This window comes from Lonchura striata, chromosome 6 (genome assembly GCF_050655825.1).
Source record: "Lonchura striata isolate lonStrDom1 chromosome 6, ASM5065582v1, whole genome shotgun sequence".
Lineage (NCBI taxonomy): Eukaryota > Metazoa > Chordata > Aves > Passeriformes > Estrildidae > Lonchura > Lonchura striata.
The window spans coordinates 36898529-36921265 of NC_140708.1; the positions used below are offsets into that span (position 1 = coordinate 36898529).

A 22737-nucleotide genomic window follows, 5' to 3' on the forward strand; every position below is an offset into this window, starting at 1 on the left:
AAAACCATTTATCTAATGCCTCAAAATTCTGTGAGCTGGAGTGAAAATGTGAGAGAGTCACCAAGAAATACTTCAAGATTTATTGAAAGGAATGAAGATTTAATTTGGTGAGAATGGATCATCTCTGGAAAGGAAATGTAAAAATTGATCTTCTAGCACCTGGATTTGTGGCTATACAATATTTTAATTATTTTGATCATTGATTAGCATTTTTTCCATTAAGTTTTAACTTCTCCAGATTGAATAAATCTAAATTCAAGATATGCTGAGCTGTTAAAGATGTTTTGTTTGCAGCCTTTAACTCTGAAACACACAATCTATTCTAAAGGCTTGTTATATAAATTTTTAGCCTTTCCATTAACATACATCCTAAACCAGGCAAAACCACAAATATGATCCAAGAGATTGACTCTCAGCCAGGAGACTTTTCAGCTCTCACCCAAGTGTCAGTCAAGAGGTGAAAGACATTTCATATTTGCTTTCCAGAAAGAAGAGTTTTGTTCAATTTTTATTACTTTTGGTTGCTGATCACTATTTCATTTTTTTTCCCCCTCCATGGTTGGATGCTTTGTGGCTGCGAGGAGTTTGGCTTCTCAGGACTTACCCAGCCATTCAGAATGTCTTGTGCACATTTTTAAATCAGACTGAAATATGCTGGAAATGCAAACAGCCAAATGCCACATAAACATTTATCACTGGGGCATGAAAACATGAAAAGCAAGACCTGGGATTTCTTGCCTTTCATGTCCTAGTTAAAAAATACAAAGAATTAAAGCCAAAATGTAAGCTAAAATTGTTTATTTGGCCTTTTGTTTTGGTTTTTTGTTTGGTTTGTAGGGGCTCAGTGTTATGCCAATCTCCCAGTGAATGCTGGCTCCTGCAAACAAAAGGTTGGCAAGAACCAGGAGCACGTGAAGGACACTTCCTTTGCTCTTTTTAAATGAGCTGTCTTTTTAAAAATATACATGTATTTTAAATCAAATTGCTGAGGAAACTCATCAGTGAGCTGGCTGTGTCACTGGGGTGAGAGTTGTTCCAATTTCCTACAATAACACTTGGAGCACCTCTTTAACCCTGAATCACCTGGTACTCATCCAACCAAATTTTCTCGGTTTTTTTCTGAAATAAGTGGATTAGTCACAGGGTGTAATGTAGACATTAATTGTACTGCTTCTGTTCTAAAGAGCCTGCCAAGTCCGAATGACTCTCACTTTTTTTTCCTGTATTTTTCTCATAATTTCAGAGAGTTGGATTCTCTGTTTCCTCCCAGTGACTGACTAATGATATTGAGGTGTTTTGGAAGCATTTGGCATTAGTTAGCACCTCTGATTGCTAAGCCTGGATTCAAGCAGGGCTTTGTTGCACGAGATAACGATGAAAATTGAGTTGTGTTCATGTGCCCCACACAATGTGTCTTTTCCAACCTCAGCAATTCCATGACTCTGTTTGGCAAAGCCAGGCCTTCTATCCCAAATGCTGGATGCTGATATCCCTAGTTCAGGCTCGGAAATCCAAATTCTGTAGCTCCAGCTGCAGAAGAGTGGCCAGAACTGGCTGCTTCAGACTCCCTTCGAGAGTAGCACTCCGAGCACAGAGTAAACACTTGATGTGAGCCTTGCCAGCCTGAGACAAGCCCTCTTTGTTCCAAAAGCTGACTGGATTTCCCTGAGGAATGCATTGCTGGGGAAGACAAGAGGACTGCTCCCTGCCAGCACCCCAAGGATTCACATGAGGTTCTGCCCAAAGGCAGCGGTGTCACAGCTGGGCTGACAGAAATCAAGTTGGAAATTAACTGTTTGAAACACAGGCTAGAATTTGAACAGCCTTGAGAGGTTCCTGGCATTGCATTTTGAGAAAAAAATAGCATTTTGTTTACTGCAGATAAGGCAGGCCATTGCCCTGTAAATGTTTTCTCCCTGGCCCCTCTTGGGCCAGCGGCTGCCGTGGGATATCCAAGGGGGGTTAACCACTGCTCCCACAAAAGAGAAGGGCTTCCAACAATTATTAAGGTACTCAAACAATGAAGCTGTTAGAAAGGAACTCTTGCAAAAAAATTTAGAAGTTGAAAGTAACTCCACTCAATGAAATATTAGCTATTGCTGCTCTTTCAGTTCCTTGCCTTCCAGCAATATTTCCTCTGTAGTATCAAACCCTATCAGATAAAATCCTTTAGTTTTACTTTGGTTTGCCTTGGATTTTTATTTTAGTGACCACATTGTTTCATTTATACTACCTTTTTACTACTAACACTTTAAAAATTCGTATTTTCCCCTAAAAACAAATGCACTTCAACACTGGTCTGACTTCTGTTGTAGACCTGTGTAATAGTCCTAGAACAAGGTTAATCTGCTTCTTATTGTTTCAGCACCATGTGCAATACCCCATTTCCTTGCTTAGATGTAGCTGTCACTGCAGTGACTCAAATTCCACGTAGAGGTGACTGATTTTTTCATTCACTGCTGGCACAGGATCTGAAGAAAGAGGTAAACTTATTACATTTGTGTAATTACATTTATTATCATGCTCTGATGTTTCAGAACTGAATTTGTGCAGAGCAAAACGCTGGAGGTAGTCAATGATTTTATAGAAGAACCTGCTTCAAGCAGCATAAACCAATTTGCATAAATCTCTGGTTCTGTCTTTCCATGAAACATCCAGGTTCAGGGAAATTCTCTTTTGTCCTTCAAATAAATCTCAGTGACGGTGGTGAATGGGTGGAACCAGTGCTAAGGGCAGGCTGAAATATTTTGCAAAAGAGCCTGGGGGAATGTGGCAAGCACATTTCTCTCCCTCTCAGGATTTTTCATAGAGAGAGAAGAAAGAGAAAACAATTTCTATTTCTGCTCCTTGTTTTTCCTATGTGGAATGTGTTTGGAGAATTGTTTACCTGGGGTGATTGCTTGGTTGGATTCTGGTGAAGATTGTTTGAACCTGATGGCCAATCCAACCCACCTGGGGCTGGGCTCTCAGAGAGGGTCATGAGTTGTGTTACAGTTAGAGATAGGTTCAAAAAAAGTAGTATGTAGTTTTAATATCCTCCTTTTATATAGTATATTAATATATATTTTAACATAGTTATAATAAATACATAATTCAGCCTTCTGAATTGAGTCAGACATCATCATTTCTTCCCATTGGGTTTGCCTGTATTTACAATAGGGGAACATTTGTGATGTTTTCTGGGATTAAAGTGATAAAGCAGCTGTCTGCAGCCAGCAGCTTTGTGGACATGCTGCATCACCTTTGGGAGCTGTGACTTTTGCTCACAGCCCAAGAAGAATTGCCATGGATGATGTGCAGAGCAGGGTGAATGAGAAAAACCTGCGGGAGTGTTCTCACACGGGAGAGAAGTGTGACAGCCACTGTGATGCCAGTGCCATTTCCTTGTGTGCAAGGCAATGCCTTTGCTTGCTCAAGAGGAGCCACGGTGAATTTTTAATTTTGTCAAATTCAAAAGTGCTCCCTTGGAATATAAAACACATTTCTCCACAGCATTATGCCTCTCTTAATACCCACATTGTTAACAAATCTCTGTCCTGTGCAGCGTTTCCCTCTTCTTTTCTACATTTTTAATCCATATTTGACATGGCAAACTTCCATCCAACTAAGGTTCAAAATATTTTAGAGCATTTTAAGCAGCGTCACTCAAAGTCTATCTTGTTATATTATTACCACACTTTCTTAGTCACCTCTAATCTCCTTTAACCAACTCTATTTGCTCTCTACCAAGGCTCAGCAACAAAGTCAATCCCGAGGCACATTCTGCCCTCACAGAACCAACAAACTTTCACACAGGAGACTTTTCCTGAACTTAAAGTCCTAATCCCACATATCTCACCTCGACAAAGCTTTTATTGAACACCTGAGGATCATTTATTTGAGCGAGATCACCAGGATAAACCAAATGCAAAGGTTTAGAGTCACAACTCCTCTGCAGTTAGGGACAGAAAGCAAGAGAAAGGAACCAGAGCTGTGTCAGATCCCTTGGAAGGATATGCTGTGACCTTCTTGCCCTTCTTGGTCCTTACCCAAATTTAGCCTTGACAACTTTTTTAATGTCTGCCTGATGGTAAAAAAAAATTCAAATTCTCCTTCTCCACTGATTTTTCAAGTTGTTAGCAAGGACAGTCAACTCTTAATTAATTATCCAGTTGTTGGACACTTTGTGAAATAAAACAGGTTTTACAAAAAAGGTGAAGTGTTGTCGTATAATCATAGAATATCTCGATGTGGAAACAATCCATGATGTTTGAGTTCAGCTCCATGCTCCTCACAGGACTACCTACAATTAAACCACCTGACTTAAAATGTTGGCCAGGCACTTCTTGACCTCTGGTAGGTTTGCTGCTGAACCAGAGGAACTATTCCAGTGTCCAACCACCCTCTGGGTGAAGAACCTCTTTGAAAAATACTGTTAATTTTACAGAAACTATAATTGCTAAAATGTGTATTTTGTCTGTTTCCTCCTCTGGCACCTTCTAAGGGATCCGAAATGCCTGGCACTTTCAATTTCGTATTTATCCAACCATTTCTGTTTTGAAAAAAAATTCCCTACCATAAAAAAATTGCTCTTTAAATTATTACTGATCTGCACCTTATTTATTTTCTTCAGTAGCTTATGCATAAGGAAAAGTTTAAAATACAGTGTATTTTGACCACAGTAAAAGTAGTAATTCTGATTTACAGGAGTTTTCGTGAGGCTAACTATAGACTTTTAATATTTAAGGAGATTTAATATATGAAACTTACATTTAAATTTTATTTGCCATGGGACTGAAAGGATGTGACCTATTGAGTATGAAAAACCTCCTCACTGCATCAGGTTGTTAAAAGTTTCAAGTCTTGAAAAAGGAAAGGTGTTGCATAAAACAGCATTTTTAATATTATATATTATTTGGATTTACTCCACACAAAAAAAAAAAAACCTAAGAGAATTTTTGTACTTCCTAATGCAACTCAAAGGTCCTTAAGTGATACTATAATGCAAGGAGAAAATAAAATGCAGTTATGAAGAAGTCATGGTGACATTGTGCTGCTTTGGCTTGATTAACCTCATGCCTTGGTCACCCTTGTCTCAGTGAGTTGAACCTTGATTTTTCTCTATTTATTTAAATACTTCATTGCATATATATCAATAAATACCCACCATCATTTGTCGAACACATGTAATTTGTTTCATTATGACTAATTTCACAACCACTACTCAGCTGGGAATAAATAACTTTGGCAGCCTACAGAGCCTTTCTTCTCTGCACTGGCAGTGAGCTACACTGCAAACTTCATGTGTCTCACTGCACTGATTTAAAAATTAAATTAAAAAAAATAAATTAATTTAAATAATAATTAAATAATTAATAATTTAAATTAACTGAGCAGTGACAGCTCAGTTGCTGGCGCTCCAAGGCCACTCCTGTGTTTGTGATTAATGTTCCAAGGGTGCTGGAGAAGGTCACTGGCACTGATGTGACCCTGCTGAGGTCAAAGGGATTTGCTGGGAGCTGAGGAAAGCTCTCCATTAAGACCATTGTCCACATGAAAGTGGAACGCAGGAAAAGCTGCAGGAATGCAGCAGGTGCCAAGACAAGCAGGGTGTGTTGACAAAAGCCTTGCTGGGTAACAGGATGGAATGACTTCTCCTGCCATGTGTGGGGCCAAGGTCACTGACACCCCTGGACTTGGGCACAGCCTTCACCCCTGACAAAGATTTTCCCTCGCTGGGGCTTCCAGAGGCTGATGTGGCATCCTTATCCCAAGGGAAGTCTCCTCTGGGACTCAGCACTCAGTTTTGTCCAAACACAGTGGCTTCATACCTAAAGTTTTCACGTTACAATAAATTAGCCAATAAATACAGGCAATCACTTTGCTGGTTATGTTATTGAGGATATGATTTACTTCAGCTGGGATTTGCCTTTTGTCTGTCATTCCTCAAAAACACCTCTCACTTCAGAACTTATTGGACTTCAGTGGAAAGGCTGTCAGAGAGAAAACCTGGCCTGTTCAGCACTGGTGTGGCCAGCAGGACCAGGGCAGTGCCCGTCCCCTGTGCCAGCACTGCTGAGCCACCTCAGATTTGGGATCAGCTTTGGGTCCTCAGGATAACAAAGGCATGGTGGGGCTGGAGTGTGTCCAGGGAAGGGAACAGAACTGGGGAAGGGGCTGGTACAGAACTGAGCCTGGCACTCAATTCCACAGCAGCAAGACACTGGGCATGGCCTACCCCAGATTGTTGGGAATGCAGTGGGTTCAGCAAAAACCATTATTTACCACATAAGAAAACTTTTCAGGAGTGCAGTATGATGCTGAAAGAAATGACAAATACATTGCTATAATGTGGGAATCCAGAGCTTCCCTCTGGCTGCCCTGGCTGCCCTGGCAGGGGTCAGGAACCCCCCTGGACAGAGCCCCCAGAGACACTGGCTGTGATCTCTGGCCATGGAAAAGAGTTTTCAATCTTACAGGATTAATTACCAGCTCTGAGTGTTTGATATAAGTAATAATTAAGTGTGGCATGGGTGCAAAAGTAAAATTTTAGGATTCTAGATAAGGGGTTCAAAGGGGACAAGATGGAGGAAATTGGGTGTGCCTTGTCCTTTTTCTCCTTCTTCATGCCCTCCATGTCTCACTGTGGTGTTGGCATTTTTCTGTTGGTTCAGGCTGGGGACACACTGTCCAACATAGGTGACAGATATTGGCACATTCTTGTAAATGCAGCCCAGGGAGTTTCTGGTATTTAATGTTTGTCACATCCCACTGAGGGCAGAGCCCCACACGCTGCCCTGCAGGACAGAGCTGGGCAGGGCAGCAGAACATGTGAGAGATAAACAGAATAAACAACCTTGGAACCAGCACAGACCCATTATGGCTTCTGCTTTGGCAGCGGGGCTGAAAGACAGAGACTTTCTACAATCTCAGGATCATCAATAACACAGATTCCGACACTATAACATGGGAAAAAGTTGTGAGGTCACACACATCAGTGATTTTTCTTTTTCCCCAGGGAATGAGGAATACAAATAAATACACATACAGGAGAAAGGCAGTCATGCCTAGCTTATTCCTTCCAAAATACTTTGGTGGAATTCCTTACAAATATGTGTACTTTTAACGGGATTTGCTCAGGTGGAGCATCTTCCTGGGCGGCCCAGCAGCTCTGCGGTGTTGGAGCATCTTTTCCCAGCCCGGTGCTTGCTTCCCAAGGACGGGGCCCCGCTGCCCTCCCGTGGCAGCAGCCACCAGAACATCTCCACATTTTCCTTCTGCTTTTAGCCCCTTTAGGCCCAGATACTTAGAGAAATTATAACACTAAACAAAGCTATTTTCAGGAAGGGAGAGATGTGCCAGTGTAGCAAAACTTCACTCTGTGAAGAAAGATTAACGCTGAACTTCCAGCCCAAAGCTATTTCAGTACACACCCTGTTTGTTTTCTAGGAGCAGATTTTGATAGATTTCTTTAAAGATGTTCTGGGGAACACCTTTGCCCTTCCAAGACCACAAAGGTCAGCCCTACTGCTGGTTCTTGGCATGCAGGATTTACCCTCTGCATGACCCCCTTGGGTCCTTACCTGTTTTGTAAAGGAGACTAAAGAATGCTGAAAAAGCAAATCTTGGTGCTTCTTAATTACTAAAGATTTTTGCATTCAGTCGTGCTCCTTCCATTCACCTTCTATCCCTGTATCAGAGCTCCAAACAGAGCTGTACTGTGCCATGAAAATAAGAAAAGCGTTCATGAAAAGAAAAAAAAATTACATTCATTTTTAATTCAGCTAAGAAAATTCAGCTTTTTTTTTTTTTTCTCTCTGTAGCTAAGTCCCTTCTCCCTGACAGGACAAAATGAGGCAGAGCTGGAGACATCCTTTAGGATTCAGAGGCCATGGTGGTGTTGACACCATCACTTCATTCCAGAGAAAAGACTGGAGGTTCTTTTATTGCTCTGGGGGCTGCAAGTCAGAGAGAACTGCAAATCTGAAACATCTTCTCCCAGGTTAAAGAGAAGTCAGGAAAATAAGAAAAACTGCTTCTTACATGAGTAATTTTGGCAAACAAAGAGAATTTGTTTGAGGCTTGCCTGACACTTTTAGGATGCTAATCTTTTGGCAAAATCCTCACACCAATTAATCTGGTTAATACGGTTGTAAATTGGAAAATGTCTTAATAGGTGGCATGAGAATCCTTACCAAACAGCCTAATCTCCAAAAGTAAATCACTGCTTCCTGGAACAGCCACACCATCAACACGGGGCCACAAAGATGCCCAGGGAGTGTTTGGGAAGATCTCAGTGGACGGCCTGGAACAGCTTCCTGAGGTGGATCTCCTCATCCGGATGTCTGGATGTTCCTTGTGAAAGGAAAATCCTCACTAAATCACTTCCTTGGCATCCATCTGGAAGCTCAGGGAGAGGGATCAGGTTGCACAGCACCTGCCTTGGATGCGGAGCAGAACCTGTTGGGTATAAATTCTGCAGCTGTGCTGGGCTAGAGCAGACCACCCCCAACAACCATGGACCTTCACGTGCGTCTCACCTGGCTGCTTCTGCTGAGCACCACTCTCCTGACCGAACCAGGTACTGCCTTGGAAATATTTTTGATTTTATAGAACCGTTACTGAATTATTTCTGAAATGTTACAGAATTATTTACCAATGCAGGTTGGCTTGCAGGGAAGCGGTGGCAAGGATTCTCCTTGAATATTGCTGATGAGTTTTGTACCATAGAATTGACAGTTTGTCTTCTACATCAAAGATTCAATCCAAATCCATAGGTTTTATTTCAAAATGTATGTATTTCAAAATACATAATACAATATATATAATATATGTAATATTATATTAAGATACTATATTTCAAAATATAACCGATGATGGTTACAGACTGTAGAAGGCTTAAGAATATTCCTTTGTTTCTTTTCTGTGAGGGAAATAGCTTGTGGAAGTTGTTTTCTAAATGTTCTTTATCCAATAGTCTAATTTTAATAAAAATTATTCTATACATTTTAAAATGCAGAGAAAGAGAGGGAAAGAAACACAGACCCAGGTGGAAATATGCTCGGCATGACAAGTTCCTTCAAACTTATAATCATGCTAGTTTGAACGGGATAATCTGAACTTTATTTATCACCATTGGCACCATGAAAAGAGTCTTGCCAGTCCCTTAGAAAAGGAGGTGATTTCACAAAGAGATTAAGGGCTGGCTGTATTGAATTCTTTCCAAAACAAGACTATGATGTATTACTTCAGTGCTAATACATTTCTTTCTCTGCCACAGCAAATGGAGCCTGGTGGGAGAAGCCAGAGAGAGACCTAAACTCACTATGGAAAAAATTTACTGAGTGGCTTAAAGAACAACTTGACCACAAAGGTAAGAGATGTGCTGTGAGTGTGAAAGTACCCGGCAGATGTGCAGAGCTCCCTGAGCCAGTCCTGGGTGAGCTGTGCCTCAGCAGCACAGCCAACCAGACCTTACCAGGGGAGATCAGGCAGCAGAGCCACAGGGATTCCAATTTACACACCAGGAGTTTAGCTACAAACAAACAAATTGAGATTTACCTGTCAACTTTTGCTTTAGTTCCACCACAACCACAGCTGAGACTGGCATCTGGAGGGGACCGGTACTCCGGGAGGGTTGAAGTTTATTGTGATGGAAAATGGGGCATGGCCTGTGATGATTATTTCAGTATGAACAGTGCCAAAGTTGTGTGCAGGCAACTTCACTGTGGCCAAGCTGTCTCTGTCCTGGGGCTGGCTTACTTTGGCCTCAGTGGAAAAGTTATCCAGTTGGATGATGTGCAGTGTAGAGGAACTGAATCCCACCTTTGGGACTGCTGGCACGCCAGCTGGGGCAAGCACAGCTGTGGGCTCAATGAGGTTGTTGGTGTCATCTGCTCAGGTAAAAATAAAAATAATAACAAAAATTAAAATATAATAAGAAGAAAAAACCTCCTTGGGCTATGCTGTTCACCATAAATGCAAGAAACATCAGGGCAGAGCTTGGAAATCAGGCCAGGTTGAAAAGTGGAGGTGAGGTGCTTTTTCTGTTTAAGTCTGAGTGATTGAGGGGCAAAAGGATTGGACAGCAAGCTCTGGGTATGAAAATAGTGAAAAGCAGGAGCACTTCAGTCAACATCTTACAGCCAACCCCCAAGATAACAAAGGCAAAGAGTAAGGAGAAAATAGAGGCCATCCAGTTCTGAGCCAGGCATGTGTGAGTGGAAACAAACAAACAAAAAAATTCTCATTATAAATATGTAATATAAATAACTGCCCAATAAAGTAAATTTTTGTTTTTTTTCCTTTTCACATATGCAGCGCCCACCACAGCTATGCCAACAGGTAAGGCTGAGCTTTTGGAACAGGAGTCCCAAAATTAGCTCTGTAAAGAGTCTCCTCAGTGCTCAGAGCCTAATTTTTAACTCAAAAAATCATGTGGTTACAGCTCCTTGGCAGACACTTTTCTACCAAGGCACATGCTCTGAATTACAAGTTATTGTTCTAAATTACTATTTATTCACCCACTGCAACATTATTCCTTTATATTTTTATTATTTCTTTGCATTGTTAGTACAAACTGTATTTGCCACTTAGCTACTAATAATTACTGAAAACATGAGGCAAGTCTTTGCACTCCAGGTCTAAGTTTCTGATTCTTTTTTTCTGCTGAAATAATCATAACACACTGTACAGTGTTAAAGTACAGACTCTACTAATGTTTCTTGGGATTTCTAGATGTAACTCATGCTTTTCATAATACACACAGAAGAGCAGGTGTTAAAATGTGGTTTTCTACTATATAGAATCATGAGTATATGTTATTATATATAACACAGAAATGAAAAGCTGGTTCCCAAAACCATTTCTTCTTAAGGTTTTAACACAGTAGCAACTGTGACAACTACCACAGAACCCCTGAGTCCTGCTGGCAAAGGCAAGGTTAAAAAACAAGCTGCAAATGTCATGTGTGGAAATTTTGAGCAACAGGTGGGGATCGTTTAAAGCAGGCAGGAGGAACACAAGTCTCCCAAATTCACTTACAATGAAGTGAACTGGAAGATGCTGTTCAAGTCCAGGGATTTAACTTTCTTTCCCATGAAATCCAAAGTGGGAACCATGTCCCAGATCCTTGCAATGTCTCTGCAGGATCCCCCCCTGCTCCCAGCTCAACCCCAGCACAGACTGAGACTCCTCCTGCTCCAGAGACCACGGCAACCCACAGGGAAGGTGAGGCACATCTGGGGGCTGGAAGTCACTCCCAAAGCACAAGACAAATCTCATGTTTTATTCTCCCTTACAACGGCTCCTTTGCACCTTTCCAAAGGATTATTGCACCTCTAGGAGTGAAGCAATGCAGTCAGGAACAGCACAAAGACTGACTGCCTTTGTTAATAAATATTAAATGGGGTAAAAGTAATTTTTTTGTAATCAAAAATGCTGTGCAATGACTCATTGTCTCACAAAGCCCAAATTTATTTACCTTCATCGAGACTTTCATTCATGTGTTCACTCCTAATTGCTGCCACTCTCTCTCTGTTTTGTATTTTCTCAACTGGCCACAGATGTGTCTTCTACACCCTCTCCTGTCACAGAGGAAATGACCACATTAGCTCCTGATAGTCCAACCACAGTTTATGACGGTAAGAACAGCCATTTCACATGTGTTTTTTGAAGCAAACACTCTGTTAATTTGGGGTTTTCAGCCAAATTAAGATGAGACCATGGAAATCTGTAAATACTCATAGCAGACAATATAGTTGTCCTTAGTTCCTCTTTTGTGAAGGAACAATCCTATGACAACACCTTCACTTGAAAAATATCTGCCTGTCAGGACAGGCAGGGATACGTCCACTTACTGATTAAATCCTCTGAGTTGTACCTGTAAAGGACACACAAATTTGCAAAGAAAAACTGTCCAGATCACTGCAATTCTCTGTGTCCAAAATTCATAGAAGCTCTAGAAACATTAAGGACCACAGACTGACATTTGCACTCATTTCCCCCAGCTGGGGGATGAGCCTCTCCAGTTATTCAGCAGATTGATAATCATGGAATGGTTTGAGTTGGAAGGGACCCTAAAGATCATCTGGATCCAACCCTCTCCCATGGGCAGGGATATTACCCACTAGATCATTTTTTATTAAACCTGAGACCTAAATCAAGTCACAAGCTGTTAAAATCACTCTTGAGCTTTTAATTTCTGCTTTCAGCCATTTAATTTCTCTTTCAGCCTTCCTCTCTTCTACCACCCTCACCGAGGAAAGCAGCACATCAGAAGCCCCAGTCACACCACAGACAGGTAAAGGGCACTTGCACAACGTGCAGCAGGTCACAAAAACATGGTTGGGACAGGGCTTAAGAAGGGAGAATCCAAAATATGCTGCAAAATCAGCATCTCTCAGTGCAGCTGATGTTTGTCTGTGAATTTGGCCACCCTGGCACTGAGCTGCTGCCAGCAGCCAGGTGGGAGATGCGGGTGCTGTGGGCAGAGGCTGCTGTGAGGATGGGGCACACTTTGTACCCACACCATGGAATCTGAAGGCATTGAAATGCATCAAGAGCTTTTTGAAAAAATTATTCAAGAGCCTTACCTGAGTGCTCTTTCCTGTTTCCATGTTTCTCCCTTTTCTCTGAAAACACCTCAGAGCCACACAGGTTACCTGCTGCACTCGTATCAGAGGCGACAAGCCCAGCTGCAGAAGTCCTCTCCACGCTGCCTGAAGGTAAGGTACAGACACAATGCCATAAAATCCATAACAGGCCTTGAGTTTGTTCAAAATAAATTGCATTGATAGGATTGAAGTCAATGAACAAACCTCAAGATCAGTCAATTGCTGGCTCATTGACTCAGTGAAGAAGCAAGGCTGGGGATGGAGGCTGAACCAGGCAGGATTTAAAGGATGGGAAAAAACAAACCCTTAAATTACAAACTATCCCAGACAAATTAGGCTCTGTCACTGTTATATCTAAGCCCTGATTTCCTATAAAGAGGAAATGCTGTAGGTCTCAGAGGAAAACTATATAGCTAAAATGCAGACAATATTTAATTTCACCTTTTTGTTCTGTATTAAGTAATGCAGCATTACTCTGGCTTATATGCTACGGGTCTTGGTGGAAAAAATATACATTTAAAATGCATATAAAATTTAATTTAATCTTTTGTCTCTCACAGCAACAGCCTCTCCTGCTCCTGAACCTGCAGATGCCACCGATGGTAAGTAAAATAGCATTACTGTGGTGTACATGTTATCAGTCTTTAGGGGAAAAAATATACATTTAACATGCACATAAATTTTAATTTCACCTTTTCTTTCTCACAGCAGCAGCCTCTCCTACTGCTGGACCTGCAGATGTAACCACTTGTAAGTAAAATTGCATTACTCTGGTGTACATGTTATCAGTCTTTAGGGAAAAAATTTAAAATAGATATAAAATTTAATTTCATCTTTTCTCTCGCAGCAACAGTCTCTCCTACTGCTGGACCTGCAGATGTAACCACCTGTAAGTAAAATAGCATTACTGTGGTGTACATGTTATCAGTCTTAAGGGGAAAAAATTTAAAATGGATATAAAATTTAATTTTGCCTTTTCTTTCTCACAGCCACAGTCTCTGCTGAACCCGCAGATGTAACAGCTTGTAAGTAAAATAGCATTACAAGGATGTATGTGCTATCAGTCTTTAGGGGAAAAATATTTAAAATGCATATAAAATCTAATTTCACCTTTTCTTTTTCACAGCAGCAGCCTCTCCTGCTCCTGAACCTGCAGATGCCACCGATGGTAAGTAAAATAGCATTACTGTGGTGTACATGTTATCAGTCTTTAGGGGAAAAAATATACATTTAATATGCACATAAATTTTAATTTCACCTTTTCTTTCTCACAGCAGCAGCCTCTCCTACTGCTGGACCTGTAGATGTAACCACTGGTAAGTAAAATTGCATTACTGTGGTGTACATGCTATCAGTCTTGGGGAAAAAAAATTAAAATGCATATAAAATTGAATTTCACCTTTTCTTTTTCACAGCAACAGTCTCTCCTACTGCTGGACCTGCAGATGTAACCACCGGTAAGTAAAATTGCATTGCTGTGGGGTATATGTTATCAGTCTTTAGGGGAAAAATTTAAAATAGATATAAAATTTAATTTCATCTTTTCTCTCCCAGCAACAGTCTCTCCTACTGCTGGACCTGCAGATGTAACCACCTGTAAGTAAAATTGCATTACTGTTGCATACATGCTATCAGTCTTGGGGAAAAAATATACATTTAAAATGCACATAAATTTTAATTTCACCTTTTCTTTCTCACAGCAGCAGCCTCTCCTACTGCTGGACCTGCAGATGTAACCACCTGTAAGTAAAATAGCATTACTGTGGTGTACATGTTATCAGTCTTTAGGGGGAAAAATTTAAAATGGATATAAAATTTAATTTTGCCTTTTCTTTCTCACAGCCACAGTCTCTGCTGAACCTGCAGATGTAACAGCTTGTAAGTAAAATAGCATTACAAGGATGTATGTGCTATCAGTCTTTAGGGGAAAAATATTTAAAATGCATATAAAATCTAATTTCACCTTTTCTTTTTCACAGCAGCAGCCTCTCCTACTGCTGGACCTGCAGATGTAACCACCTGTAAGTAAAATTGCATTGCTGTGGGGTATATGTTATCAGTCTTTAGGGGAAAGATTTAAAATAGATATAAAATTTAATTTCATCTTTTCTCTCACAGCAACAGTCTCTCCTACTGCTGGACCTGCAGATGTCACCACTTGTAAGTAAAATTGCATTGCTCTGGGGTACATGTTACCAGTCTTTAGGGGAAAAATTTAAAATAGATATAAAATTTAATTTCATCTTTTCTCTCGCAGCAACAGTCTCTCCTACTGCTGGACCTGCAGATGTAACCACCTGTAAGTAAAATTGCATTACTGTTGCATACATGCTATCAGTCTTGGGGAAAAAATATACATTTAACATGCACATAAATTTTAATTTCACCTTTTCTTTCTCACAGCAGCAGCCTCTCCTACTGCTGGACCTGTAGATGTAACCACTGGTAAGTAAAATAGCATTACTGTGGTGTATATGCTATCAGTCTTTAGGGGAAAAAATGTGAAAATTCACATGAAATTTAATTTTACTTTATCTTTTCACAGTCTCTCCTAGTCCTGCACCAGCAGACGTTACCACTAGTAAGTAATACAGTTTTACTCTGGATTACATGCTACAAGTTTCAGACCAAAAATATGCACTTAATATTTAATTTCACCTTTTCTTTCTCACAGTTTCTCCTAGTTCTGCACCAGCAGACATTACCACTAGTAAGTAATAAAGAGTAACTATGGCCTACATGCTATGCGTGTCAGGGGAAAAAAATACATTTAACATGCTGAGAATGTTTAAATTAATCTCTTTATTTTTTTTCTCACAGCAGCAGCACCCACTGCTGCACCAGCAGACACTACCACCAGTAAGTAATGCTGTGTTGCTCTGGTTTACACGTTTAGCTGATGCCACACTCTGACCATGCATTGACTGCCTCCCTGTCCCCATGATAACAACCCCAGGGATTAGAATTCCAGATAATCCCAACTGCCTTTCCTTTGGCTTCCAGAAATAAAGGAGCAAAAGGGGAAACAGAAAACCATTGGCCCTGAAAGCACTGGGAAGGGACAGACACATCAATAGAAACCCAGATTTGCTCTTGGTCAGCCCATTCCCAGAAAATCAGCCTTCCTGCACTTCCCAGAGCTGCATCCCAATCCCTGCACACTCTGGGATGGATTTGCCAGCTTCAGTGCCCACCAAGGCACCCACAGCCCTCACAGCACTGGGCAGGCTCTGCATGCCAGAAACTTTATCCCAGCAGCCCAAAGTGGAGTTTGGCAAACAGCCCCGGGCTCCCAGAGCTGTGCCAGGCTCAGAGGCAGCACAGGGATGTGTTTTCCCCCCACTGAGGCTGCTCCCACTCTGGAACATTGTCCAGCCCCCAGCTGAGACCTGCAAGTCTCCTGAGGTTTGGGTATCTCTCCCCTGCCCAGCACTGGGGGAACAGTTTTTAACCTGCACTTTTGTTCCCTCTCGTGCCTCTGATCAGCCCCTGCAGAAGACACAACTCCTGGAGCAGAAGGTGTGTATGACTTCAGTATATTGGGCAGAATTTCAAGCATCAGCTTGAGTAAAATCCTGCTCCACTCCCCCCTGACAGCCCTGGCTTTGGCCACACAATAATGGAACAGAGATTTAAGTGTGCTTTTGTTTTCTCTTTGAAAGTCACGACCGTGCCTACAACACCTGGAACCCCAGGTATTTATTTCTGGTCATTTCTCCAGCTGTGGGGAACAGTATACTGTATTTCATGTGGGTCATTAGAACACAGACAATATTTAATTTCATCTCTTCTCACAGCGACAAGTTCACCTGCTGCATCAGTCCCTTCAACTCCTGAAACAACCACTGCCACTAGTAAGTAATGCAGTTTTACCCTGGTTTATACCCTTAATTCCCTACCAAAGCTGGAATCTGGCAAGGCTCCCTGTCTCCACTGCATGCATCATCTCACAAAATTAATGTTGAACCTTGGGGATAATTTTTTTGGCTTCCATACAAATCGAGGGACCTGAATTGTTGGCATTGATACAGGAGGAATACCTGCTCTGCTACAAGTTCTAAGGAACTGGAATTCACTGAGGCAGACGCACTACACAATATAAATTCAGATTTCCTCTAAATCACCTCACTCCTACAAAGCCAGCCCCCCTGCACTTTCAAAGCTGAATCCCCACTGGAAGTTGAGTCAGTGGGAATCCTTTTGACATATTCAGTGGTGTTTGCTTTGAACCTTAGTTTTCCACAGTGGGCTTTATCTTTTGGAAAAATTGAATTGTGAATTCTGCTCACTAGTTGATAACATTCTGCCTCAGTTGCTCACAGAGCAGAGCAAGGGTTTCTTTTAGAATCTGGCCATGTCAGCTACACTTTGATAAAAGGCACTCGTCTGCTTTGGTAAAACACACAAGAAACTGAACTTCAGGTGCAAAGCAAACATTGAAACATGGAGTTATTGCCCCACACAGAGGGATAAACAGAATTAAATCTTGTTTCCATTAATGCCAGTAATATGTCATTTGTAGTACTTTCATTAAGTCAGTCCAAAGATAAATACAGCAACTACAGACTCAGGTAAGGTATTTGATTATTCTTTTTAATGACTTCTCTTCCTAAGGGCAGGGTAAGGGATGGGATCTGGGAAGGGCTGGCAGTTCACTAGCAGGGGGGATCTAGGTGCAGGGCAAGGGGGAGAGGCTGGATGCAGGCAAAGATTGGGAATGCCACAGCTCAGCCAGGGATCACAGGCTGCTTATACACAGCTGGCACCTCAGTGGTGAGTGCCAAGGGGATGAGCTGCCCTAGGTCTGCATCATTTATAGTTAAAACCCATTTGAAATATCCTCCCATAGCCTGCCAGCTGCTGCCCACCAGTGCCCTGTGCTCTGGAGGGCTCATAGGCAGAAACATCTCATGATCCTGGCAAACTCCCCCTCTTCCAGGAGAGAACAACACCAGGGGTTAGTTGATAGTTGTAGGAGGGAGAAATGAGCTTTTAATGGAACATCATCAAAGAGACAGAAATTAATTTCCTCCTCACTCAGCTGCTATTCCAGGCCCACATTTAAATTTACAAAGCAGGCCAGTATTTAAAATACATATGCAGTAAAAAAAAATGCATTAAAATACCAGCTGCATTCTGCTCTGTATTTTCCTCTGGTTTATCAACATTCAATTCCTTCCCCTACAGCACAGCTCATTCCCCTGCCTAAGTACGTGAGGCTGATGTTGCTGAAATATCTAAATAGCCTGTGCCAGCCAAGGAGACCTGGGATGCCAGGAATAACATTGGAAAGGTAAATATTTATTCATGCATGTGAGATGCTCCAGCCAAGCTGGGATACCCCAAACATGATTTCACACCATTTTTTTACACCCTTCAAATGCTCAGGTACAACTTGATTTGACTACTCAGTCATACCCATACTTCCAATTACTAATCACATTAAAATTTTGTAAAGCACCACTATTTCTTGGAAACAGACAGACATTCTTGGTGCATGTTTGTTGATCCAGATGTCCCTGGAGCCATTCTTGCTGGAGTCATTGATTTATGGCACCAGATGATGCTGGCAGGGTTTCAAATACATGTCAGAGGGGCTGGGATGCTGGTGTTGTCTTGGCTGCCCAGGGGAATTCTTCATGGACAGCTCTAAGCTTCCAAAAATCAAAATCCTTCTTTCTAGGGCTATCCTTTAGGTTAAGCACGACCCATAGTAGAGTGCGCAGTAAAAATCCACTACCTCATTACTGTACTTAATGCTTATAATGTTTTACTGTACTTAATGCTTATAATGTTTTAATATGACAAAATAATAATAATATAATGTTTTAATATGTATTGACAAAATAATAATAATATAATACTTTAATATGTACTGACAAAATTCCACAAGGTGCTTTACGTGTATGACATTTGTACGTGTTGTGATGCACATTACACCAACAGACATCCAAATTCCATGCAGTGGCACCCCCTGTTCAGGAGTTCAGTGCTGTGAGTTGTGATTAACATCACAACTGGACATTTTTGGAAGAAAGTTTCTTGCAACCAAGAAAACAAAGGGGCTTAGTGAGCATGTCACAGTCATTACACGGTAATTTGTAAGTGAGCTTGGTTTTTTTTTCCTTTTTCAGGTGTGTAAAAGACCCAACCTGTGGGAATAACCCTTCATCAGGCCAGAGGCTTGTCCAGCTCCGTTACAATGCTCCTTTAAAGAATGGAATGTGCCTACAGTGCAAAGTATTAGGGTGCAACATACTCCCTCTTCCTCCTGCCCGACCCTTCCCAGGAAACTTATTCCCAATTCCTCTTCCCCGACCCTTCCCAGGGATCAAGATCCCTTCTTTCAGACCCTTCCCAGTGAACAGGCTCCCTGCTCCCCAACCCTTCCCAGGCTCCAGGAGAAGAGCCAGAAGCACAAGTGGCGGAGTCGTTGTTGTCGTCGTCCCCAAGTAATGATGCTTCTGACCATGACATTATGTTGAGCACCTCTAGACCTGTTCATTGTGTTCCAAAATCTGCTGCTTATTTCTAAAAATATACTAGTGGGTGTAAATCTAAAGGTATTTAATCTTAAATGAACTTGGGCTGCTTAATTTCAGATCTTTTGGATTTATACAGCAGATCTGTAAAAGACTAAACTTCAGTAAATGCTCTCAGTGACAAAAAATAATTGGATCAGCTGCCTGTTTTTTCTCATCAAGACCTCGTCTCCCTCTCAATGTTCCTTCAGTTCTAATTGTGCTCAGTTCATACAAAATTCCACCACACTCATAACCCTGTGCTCTGCTTCTCACAGGTAATAATTTAAAGGGCATTGGGTTCTGAAGGCCACAGCACTGATTGGCAGGGATCCACATGCCAGCTCACACATTCACTGCAGATTCACATCCAGGCACAAAAGGGACATTAACATTTGAAAATTCCTTGCAAGTATGTGTGTGGGTTTGAGAAATAAAAGGCTACACAGAATAAATGCAAATTTAGCGTTTCCAGAAGCCAAAGGGAATTCAAATCCTGTGCAACATCTTTAAACATGTATTTAATGCCTCCACACTCAAAGGCAGTGTAAGTACATTTCAGGATGAAGAGACAGTTGCATTCAAAGTCCTTAAAGTGAGTTAAAAATCAGAGAGGGTTGTTTTAAAGAAGGCATAGGTCTGAGATTAGAAGTACAGTATCATTACAAATGCATTATACACCAGTTTGCTTATAAAAGAAAATGGTTTTGTCAAAAAAAAAAAAAATTACAATGGAAGAAAAGCACCTGGCTGTGTCTCAAGAAGGTCTTGACTTTATTTTCTAGTAAAGCTGGAAGAAGCCCTGCTTGCACAGCTGTGGGGTTTGTGCTGCCCATTTTGGAAGAACATGCACCACATCATGCTGGGCAAAGGAAAAAATGCACATCATTGTATGGCCATGTGTAAGAACAGTGCCCTGCTTAAATGCTGCAGTTACAGCTCACAGCACTTAGCCAGAATGATGATTCTAAGTAGACTGTTTTAACAGATCTGTACATCCTTTTGCAGCTGCAATAAAGATGACACTGTGGTAACCTACCCAGCATTTGGGAAGATTCAAATTTAGAGCCTTCAGGTTCCTGAGGAGCTTCCCATCAGTTATCTCCAGTGTCATGTTGTGATCTGTGACAGCAACACCACCAATCTTGCTGTGCCAGAGGCTGCATCTCCAGGCAGAAAAGAGCCACCCCTCCATACACATGAAAAACCAACACTGTGGTGGGTCCCTTCCACCTGAAAAGAGATCTCAGGGCTGCTGAGCACTCAAGAGGGAAAAAAGAAAAAAATAAGTATATGTATGTGTGTACTTCACTCAGTTTTCTAGTTGGTACTCTAGATAATAAACACAGCTGACTTACTCTGGGCCAGGTTAAATCTTCCCACTTCATGCACAGAACAGGAATAAAAAGGACAGTCTTGAGAGCAGAAACCAAAAGCACCATGCCTTTAAATTAGAGCTGCAGAGATGTTTGTAAGATAAATAAGCTTTGGTGCTATTTGCAGTCTGATCTACAGTAGTCAGGTACTGAGAGCAAAGAGAAATTACAAAATATGGAAAAGCTATTTTTAAAAGCTTGTATTGCTATTCCCACTGTGCTTTTGTTCTCACTTTTCTGGAGCCCAAAGCTCCACCTGAGAAAAGCACATTGGGCCACTTGCTTTCAGGTACCAGAGCTAGAAAATATTTAGAATTAATCTTGCTTTTAATATTAATTAGAATATTTTCTCTTTTTTAAAAAAATATTAACCTTTCTGAACTCTAGCAACATTTTAACTATGTTCCCATTTATTTCAATAGTGAAAGATTTTGCATCCATATGTGTGGAAGTGAACACATCTGTAACTCAAGGGCAAATATTCAAGTGCAAATATTATAAAAGAGAATGAGTTTTACTGAGGAGCAGATAGGAAACCACAAGTTGCTTTTTTTTGCCCAACTTTTCTTCAGCAAATGTCTCAAATCTCGCTCATGGTGACAGCACTGCTTGGCAGAAATTGGCTGCAGCAATACCAAATAAATGAACATCATTATGTTCTGTAGGATTGTTTTATTACCAACTTTTACAACTCTTCAGTACTTCATGTTCAGGATTTGCACTCTCTGTGGATCATGTAAAATGAAAATATCTGAAAAAATATTTATATAATTCCCAGTTAAATTATACAGTATTCTAAACTTTAAGCACTTTATTTTTCTCTCTACACAGAATCCCTCACTGAAGTAGAAGCTGAAAAAAACCCAAATTGCAACAATACAACTTCTACACTCTGGCATTTGTTTTAATTTCAGACATTCTCATTGTGGTAGCTGTGATGCTAAAACATCACAAACACCAGGGAGGATACAGCTATCAAAATGCCCAGAGGTCATTTTAACTACTTCTGGAGATTTCTATTTAGTGTCAACTGCTATTCATACTTGTCACCCAGAGAGGGAAGAGGGAAAAGATAAAAAATTATTAAATTAACAGCATTGGAACTCAACAACACTCAGAAATCCAATTCAACTTCTTTTGTTATCAAATAAAAAATCTAAACCCAAAACTGTCTCAATTTAATACTTTATCTCAAGTCACTGAGTTGAAAAAGTGTGTTTACCTCAGGACAGAATTTATACCTGTACAGGTATGAAGTACAAGATAATTAAGATCCTTTTGTCTTAAAAATAAAAAAACTAAAAATCTCTTTTTGAATCACTTTTAAACTGCACCTGGCAGGAGTCAAGACCAGGGACAACTGCAAGAAGTCTTTTCAGAGCAGATTATCCTCTCTTCCAAATCTCCTTCTGTGGGTTTACTGCCATCAGGATCTGACAGTCTTCAAAAGCATCACTTTTCCTGGAGCAGAAAATACCAGGCAGAGTAAATAAAGATGCTGGCTTGTACATGCTTATGCTGCTTTTGAGTCAACACTTGCTTCCCCATCAATAGCTTTTGCCAAAAATGTTTGTGCACCCAGCTGAGGGGCTGACCATGAAGTCCCTACACCCTCCCATTTAAATGGTGCACCCCAGAATCCAAGAGCAAGAAACAGAAAAAAGTTTGAAACTCAGCCTTCCACAGGAGAGAGATTTGGAGTGACATTCCTACCTCCCCAGATGACAGCAAGACTGATCCCAATGGGTTAAAGGAAGTGTGATGCAGTAAGGAAAACTCCTCTGGTCTTCTGGGGCTACCCCAGCACACCCAGTCAGGTACAACAGCCACTTGAGAGGAACCTTGAATGAAGTATTTGCACTCCTCAGGATAATGAAACCTGGATAAAGTCTGCTGAGTTCACATTTATTTCACTTGTTCTGCACACTCAGCTAGTTTAGGAGGGAAAGAAGTATCAGAGTCTTGGTTTAGGTGTCTCTTAAGGAGCCTGGGTTCCTAATTAAGGTGCCTGTACAGCTATCAAGGCTTCCAAAGAGCCCAGGCTGGGTTCACACTTGCCCAGCTCTCTAAAGACAGCTCCATAAACTGCCCAAATTAGGCAATGACAATCCAAACTTCCTTTTAGAGATGGAACAATAAATGTCTTCAACGGGAGTGCCAACAAAGCAAAAGAACAAACTGCATTCTGTTCTACTGATAACACATTTCATATCAAAAATTAACACAATACAAAAAAGCGAGCTGACT

The 22737-nt window shown here is 41.1% G+C and overlaps 1 protein-coding gene across 1 annotated transcript; it reads left to right on the plus strand.

The window, feature by feature from the left end:
* Window positions 1-6707: 6707 nt before the first annotated feature.
* Window positions 6708-22632, plus strand: LOC110468442 (uncharacterized). The gene is made up of 27 exons (XM_085583755.1): window positions 6708-8560; window positions 9260-9896; window positions 10300-10323; window positions 11030-11208; window positions 11544-11621; window positions 12212-12280; window positions 12609-12704; window positions 13154-13195; window positions 13302-13343; window positions 13441-13482; window positions 13583-13618; window positions 13720-13761; window positions 13868-13909; window positions 14009-14050; window positions 14148-14189; window positions 14294-14335; window positions 14573-14614; window positions 14851-14892; window positions 14997-15038; window positions 15139-15174; window positions 15268-15303; window positions 15414-15452; window positions 16080-16112; window positions 16256-16288; window positions 16391-16447; window positions 17781-17886; window positions 18728-22632. Exons 1-27 carry the CDS (start codon window positions 8497-8499, stop codon window positions 19047-19049), a joined length of 2307 nt encoding a protein of 768 aa, XP_085439881.1. The 5' UTR covers window positions 6708-8496; the 3' UTR covers window positions 19050-22632.
* Window positions 22633-22737: the final 105 nt, after the last annotated feature.

Excerpts from the sequence above, each read along its gene's own strand:
- LOC110468442 (XM_085583755.1), top strand. The coding sequence starts at position 8,497 with ATGGACCTTCACGTGCGTCTCACCTGGCTGCTTCTGCTGAGCACCACT. Across the intron at positions 11,622-12,211 it reads TCCAACCACAGTTTATGACG|CCTTCCTCTCTTCTACCACC; the intron begins GTAAGAACAGCC and ends TTTCTCTTTCAG. Across the intron at positions 15,453-16,079 it reads ACCAGCAGACACTACCACCA|CCCCTGCAGAAGACACAACT; the intron begins GTAAGTAATGCT and ends GCCTCTGATCAG.